At 34.9% G+C, this 6836-nt stretch overlaps 1 protein-coding gene across 1 annotated transcript; it reads left to right on the top strand.

Annotated features, from left to right (window-relative positions):
- Positions 1-729: 729 nt before the first annotated feature.
- LOC110038921 (cytochrome P450 97B2, chloroplastic-like) lies at positions 730-4442 on the top strand (the record flags this gene model as incomplete). Its single annotated transcript, XM_020743847.1, is given in 3 exon segments — positions 730-1103; positions 2737-2953; positions 4334-4442. Coding segments are annotated over 3 exon segments (472 nt in total), but the record flags the coding sequence as incomplete, so codon positions are not given.
- Between the last annotated feature and the right edge of the window lie 2394 nt (positions 4443-6836).

Raw genomic sequence — 6836 nt, 5'->3', positions numbered from 1 at the left:
TCAACATAAAATTTTCAAAAAGAGTAGAAAAAAAGGTTACTAAGATTAAGAGAAATATATAATGAACGCGACAAATGAGATCAAATTCATTATAGTCATTGTAGTCGATTTTAGAGAAGCTAAATTTATGTGATTCTAGGAAGGAGATGACTAAGATAACTTGGGATAGTGTAAAATTCAAAAGATAGAATTATGATAACACTAACACTCCCATCATGAGGAAAAAGATTTTCGATGTACTATGAAAGGAAGAAGACGAGGAATTTTGTAAATACTACAAATAACGTTCTCTCGTGTAATGTTTGATTAAAATTTTAAGTTATTAATGAATAATTAAATAAGGAAATTTGTTACTTCAATTATGATTCAATTAATGTAAATAAAATTTATTGGAAATAAAACCACTTTTAATGCTTAATATGATAAAACAAAAGTATATTTAATTAGAATTACTTTTATGTAAATTGAGTAAATAAAAATTATTATTTATTGAATTTCTTAACCAAGATATTATCTTGTGCTTATTTCATAATAATAAATTAATATTCAATGATTAACTAGTTTGATGAAATTATAATTAATGAGTGACTAACTTAATAAATTATTAATTAATATTTATATAATTAGAAATAATTAAAAAATAAAATAAATTTACTTTATTAATTATAACATTAGCATATAATATTATAATTATACTACAAATTCAATACGTTTCAGTCTTATCAATTTCAAATTAAGAGGTTACTGAGTTCTATTGCTTTTAAGCTAAACAGCTCCATGAGTTTTGACAGATGAATGGGCAAGGGAGGAACCGTCGCTTATGGATTGTGGCCGAAGCCTCTCTACAGCCATCGCTAATGTCCACTGAGACCGTGAGCTCTCGTAATTTCTGTTCAGAAACGTTGTTTCCATCCGTCGTCGTGCTATTTCTCCTCCTTTGAACCGCTGCCATCGACGATGAATTCGACGGCGCTTCTGCAGCTTCCGTTTCCTGGATATGGTACCACCGCTCTACCCTGCCACCAAGCCCCCCAGCCTAGAACCCCTTTATTTGTTCTTTATTCCAAATTAATTTATCGGAAGAATGGGCCTCAGATTCTCAGGTGAATCTTTCTCACCCTTGAGTCTTTATTGGTATTTTATTGCTTTTTGCGGTGCTTCGAACTTTTGATTCAGCATGTTTATGGATAATGGAAGAGCTAATGATTTTTTTATTTTTTTTTATTTTAGGTTCTTTGTGGGTAGATTTGGGTGTAACATACTGTTGACTTAAGGAAGAGGATAGGACTTCCTTTTTTTTTAATAGACTTGAAATTTGGTTATTAGGTCAAAAAGGAAAATATGTTGAATTTCTAACTATTTTTCAACTAAAATTGGCTTGCTTTGATGAGTTTGACACGTCATGTAGTTAGAATTTCTGTTCTTGTTTTAACGTGTTTAACGACTGTACTCAAACATGGCCGTGAAGGCCATTGTATAATGACGCTTCTTCCATAATTTATAGCGGAAGATTTTATTGTACTGTTAAAGGTCAGCCGCCCCACCTACATTTTGTGTTGGAGTTGATAGGTGACCTTCCTCATACTCGGAATTCTAGTTTTATGGACAGTTCACTGTTGCTGCATTTAACAACTACTCGGAGTCTCTGACGTTTAAGTTGCTCAAAAGTCCATCTTTCATAACGTATATGGAACTTGCCTCCGCCTGCTAAAAGTTCTGAATTTGTTGTGCCGTCTGCATCAACAGTTGAGTTGGCTGTTTGCATTTTGAACAATATCAATATAATAAACCAAGACACTGAATTAGATTGGTTGTCCGATATTCCAAAAGTTGATCGAACTCAGTGATTTCTTATGTCTGTACTCAACACACTTTTGCTTGTATGGAGTGTGGGGAGGTTGGGCTTTGAGAAAATTAATTAGAGCCCCAAATCAGGAGTATATTCACATTACGTGATAATATAGTTATCACTATTCCAGTAGCTACAATTGGGATGATGTAGAGCTGAATGAAATAGTCCAGTTAATGGCATCAGGTGTCACTAAGAAACAATTTAGATTTTCTTTTAAAGTTTTTTGTAGGATACTAGACTGCATCGTTTATGCCAATGAATTATTTCATGCCTCTTAATGGCTCTAACCTTATGTCTTCAGTCATTTTTGTTTGTCGAGATATTTTGCTCCTTTTGGCTGCTAGAAGGTGATTGAACTTACGTTTGAAATTTTTATTGTAAAATTTTTCATTTATATAGTTTTGGTAGTTTCATTAGATTTGATTTCTCTTACATTTTTATTATAAACTATTACACGGGTATATAAAAAAAAATTATCTAATTAGAATTCAAGTTATGCTATACATGAAATATGATAGGACCTTACTGATAGAATTCTAGCTTAAATTGCTAGTACGTAAGAGTTTAGTAAAACTTTATTAAAAATATAAGTTTTAGCCAAACTCTGAAGTTTCAATCAAAAACTTACTATGCTCAATTAAAACTCTTTAAGTTTCTGTCAGAACTTGTGAAATAGTCGAGCTGAAAATATTAATGAGTTTTTGATCGATTTGAACTGAAACAAAATTGCAACACTGATATCAAATTGAAACACTAAAACCACGGACATGATCATTTCTGGTCTATTCTTTTTTATAATTCATTTTATGTTATGTCTATAATCTCATTTCATAATACTTATGTGAGAGAATCATGAATATCAATGATGCGGTGCATTTATGTAGATGCCAATCGACTACTACAGATGAAAATAAAGTGAATTCATTGTCCAGTTCTAATGAAGAATCTAAAGTGAAAAGAAATCTTCTTGACAATGCAAGCAATCTTCTTACAAACATCTTAAGCGGTGGAAAGCTAGGATCTATGCCGATTGCTGAAGGTGCTGTGACAGATTTGTTTGGTCGGCCCCTATTCTTTAAGCTGTATGATTGGTTTTTAGAGGTGCCAACTCTCCTTTCTCATTGCTCCATCATTTTACTGTTCAGTCCCATGAGTGATTTTGTTACTATCAATTGCACGTATTCATGCCATCTGCTTTAAATAAGATTATAAAGTTCCATCTTAATGCACTATTACAATCGCCATTGTGCATCCAAAATTCCAATTTAGGGAATATGAATTGCATTCTTTTGCATTTACTATTTTATGCTACTTTTCATTTCTTGAAAATTAATTGCTCAGCATACTTCAACATTGATACTACTAACGTCCAGTTCGGTTGTCTTGTTGTACTAAGAAGCATAGTGTGGGAAATGAGAATAGAATTAAACAAACACTCTCGAGGCAGCTGGGTATAGCCTGTCCTACATGTTCAATTTTATGACACCAATAGCAGATAAATATGTACTTCGTTATCCCATGAATGAACATTATCAATTATTTTCCTTTTTCAGGTTTGATGAACTTAATATACAACATTGTCCTCGGATTATCCTTTGAATTTTTTACCTTGATTATTTTCATAATTAATATTTTTTTCCTTTGCGTTTTTTCCTTTATCTATAGAAGTATCTTCTAACAGTTCTAACGTTATACTTACAACCAGGCACAACTGGGAAGGGGTTCATGTATGCGTGGATGCTATCTATTAAAATTGATTCTCTAGATATTACTGACAGCATACCTTGATTATCAGGTCTTATATTGACTGCCATTTGGTGCTGACACAACATTTTTGTCCGTTCATTAAAATTTATAGCTATGCTGCTCTCTTCTTGCATTTCAGCCTGTGCCTAACAGATTATATGTATTCTCATCCAGTTAGATATAGCATTTTACTCGAATCCAGGTGAATTATAGTAATCACATCCGTGCCTGAATGAATTGAACGCCACTTCCCTGTGAAAGCAAGTCACAAGAAAAATTTCACTTTGTTTTCCATCCTTACTCTCTGTTTGCCATACCTAGTAGCCCATCATTTGAACCATAAGACTCATACGAGTTTTATCATAGATCATACTTTCACCTACATAATCCCACTAACTTGTTAGTACCATCCTTTTCTACAGCTGTTTTCTCAAATGTACAACTATTACTGTCAGAAACTTTCGCTGCCAATGACAGTGGAATTCTTCCTCTGATCTTCTCCTTTTCTTTTGCATACCTTGACAATTCTTCTATCATAAACTATGCTTCCTTTTCTAATGTGGCCTCTATTTCATCCATGTCAGTTGGAAGGGCTTTCCAAATAGCAAGCGTTTTGGCTGAAGCTTGTTTTTGATGTTATTATATTCCATTAATTGCTTACATTAAGACCATGATGAGCATTTGTCAATAGAGTGGATTATTTTGCGCCTTTCAACATTCTGTGTTATTTTGCAGCTTGGTTCGGTTTACAAACTTGCATTTGGACCAAAATCATTTGTGGTGATCTCTGATCCTATTGTTGCAAGACATATTCTTAAAGAAAATACATTTTCCTATGACAAGGCAAGTTGTTTTATGTTCAAGATAAATTCTGTAGCTTGTTTACCTAATTCATGTATGATATTGTGGTCTTTTTTTGACTTACAGCATATCATAAGTACACGTGGCTTACTTGATTTGACTGCTACATGAATTTTTGTTTTGATTCATTGGTTATACAAGTTTTCTTCATTTCTATTTGGCTGATGACTATAAAGCTATTACAAGATATAGTCAATTGGTTGTCATCTCTATCTGTTGTACTAACTGTTTAGAAAATTTTGAAATGCGAGCCTTGGCCTATTCTAAAATTTACCTTCCTGTTGAAGCAGCCTTGGTCTTGTAAATAGCATCTAAATCCGTTTGGTACTGCTCTAGATAGACGGAATGCATCACCAACTGCAAACGTTATTCAGCTGGTCTAGTGAATTGCTGTGAGTCTTTAAGAGCTGGAAGGTAACCTAACTTATTTTTCTTTAGTTTGAGCCAAGTCAAATAAATTGGATTGTAGAGTAGTTTAAAATTAGAGGATGAACATGAATGTCTTAAGGCCTAATCTCTCATAAACATTGGTTGTCATGCGGTTTCTCTGGATGACATCTATGGGATGTTTATTGTTTCACCACACAGCGTCATACTCATGGCGCCGCTTGTGTTGCTTGGTGCTTTCCTCTCTTGTCTTTGTTCTTCCCTTCCAAACTACGTGGCATGATTTTCTTAATGAAGCAAATGGACGACTTCATTGCTCTCGCTTGCAGATAGGTTTATAGGAGTCAGTGCGGCAATGTACGGGACATTGGGATTCACACAATAACATTCACGTGGAGCCACTTGCATAGCTCGGAGTCCACGTTGCCCTGATTCATTTGCTATTTGCTCGTCTTGTGTTTCCCATTGTTATTTTTCTGTGTGGCTTAGGCGCAGGTTTTATGGGATTCTGATTAGGCTTGTGAGTAATTGCTGATGCAGAGCATCATGACCCCACTTTACCCTTCTGGCTCCATGCAACACTTATCGTTCTATTGTCTTCTTTTTCATTTGTGCTAGATGTTTGCTTTTTGTCTTCTATTTGTGATGTGTATGATCTCTTCCGTTGATTATTGATAAAGGATCTTCTAAACTTCTAGTTTCATCATTAGCCTATTTAGTTCCCAACTCTTTCTACAATGAATTATCCCATGGCCTTGATTGACCCTCGGGGGAGGTCACCATCTTCTACCCTTTGGCCTTTGATGCTTTTGAGGTTACTCCTCTCCCTTTTTCGCTAACAGTTGAGTCTCTTTTGTCTCAACCCCAATGTTTTTTTGCAAATGTTATTCTTGGTTCGATTGTTGCAGATGTTTTCTCCATCCACTAAATAATTCTTTAATTTTTTTATTAGAAATTAGACACTATTTAACACAAACAACCGTCATCTTTTTGGGGTAAGCCTGCTTCTCTTGATTGATGAGGAGATTTCTGAGCATTCTAGGCTTCACTTGCTCTCTTTTTATTGGAAAATTTTCTCTGTGTCAACCACACATGAAGGTAATTTGCATGTTATTGTTGGATTTATAGCTGTCAAGTGACTATTTTGTTGGGCTCATCACCTCTTGGCATGTTAGAATAAGATTTTTTTTAGCAAAAGATTTTGTTAAACTCTTCTCATGATGATCATATTATATTCATGGGCTCTCGATGCTTATGTTATAACATTTTCCCCATTTTTATAGCTCCATTAAGCCTTTTTTCAATTAAACATTAAATTTATTTATGATATTTTTGCACTATTTCAACTAGGCAACCTTATTCTTTTTTACTTTTATCATAAGTTTTTTGATGTTTTGAGGCTTATTTGGAGTTGAGAAATCCTTAATTGTAGTTGACAAGGAGACATACATGCGAGGCATCCCACATCGAAGGAAGGGACCCGACTGGTTGTCTTAACCGAACCTAACCAGGATTTTTTCCCTTTTGATGAGTTGGTCGGTCATTGTGGGCCATTCCTAATTATTCTCTTCTTATATATTTTCTTTGGTGAAAGTCTAGGGTTAGGTTTTGTGAGAGTTTGTTCAAGACTGCCGCCGGTGTCTTCTTTTCGTATGTAGAGCTATATCAAAAGGTTTGAGTGGTGCTTCGACTATATTTCCTTCTCGAGGCGGTGATTATCTTCCTTTTCTCCTTCCACATCATCACCACATTGCTCCCAACGGCCCCATCTCTGCTGCAGCCGCTCGAAACAACAGCTATTGCTGCTTTTCTTTGCATTTCCCTTTTTTCCAGCTGCCTTTCTCCCTTCTCAGCCTCGCTGCCACCCCAGACAGGTGTCTGCACCATTCCAAAACCTTTCCACATCATTTCCAATCACTATTTCTCACTGCTGCCATACAATAAATAACAAGTATGTTGTTTTCTTGTTGTCCTACCTCCCCCAAACAGT

The sequence above is a fragment of the Phalaenopsis equestris genome, unplaced genomic scaffold (genome assembly GCF_001263595.1).
Source record: "Phalaenopsis equestris unplaced genomic scaffold, ASM126359v1 Scaffold234350, whole genome shotgun sequence".
In the NCBI taxonomy this organism is placed as follows: Eukaryota; Viridiplantae; Streptophyta; class Magnoliopsida; order Asparagales; family Orchidaceae; genus Phalaenopsis; species Phalaenopsis equestris.
The sequence above is the reverse complement of the archived record's forward strand: the minus strand, read 5'-3'. Positions and strand labels throughout refer to the sequence as shown.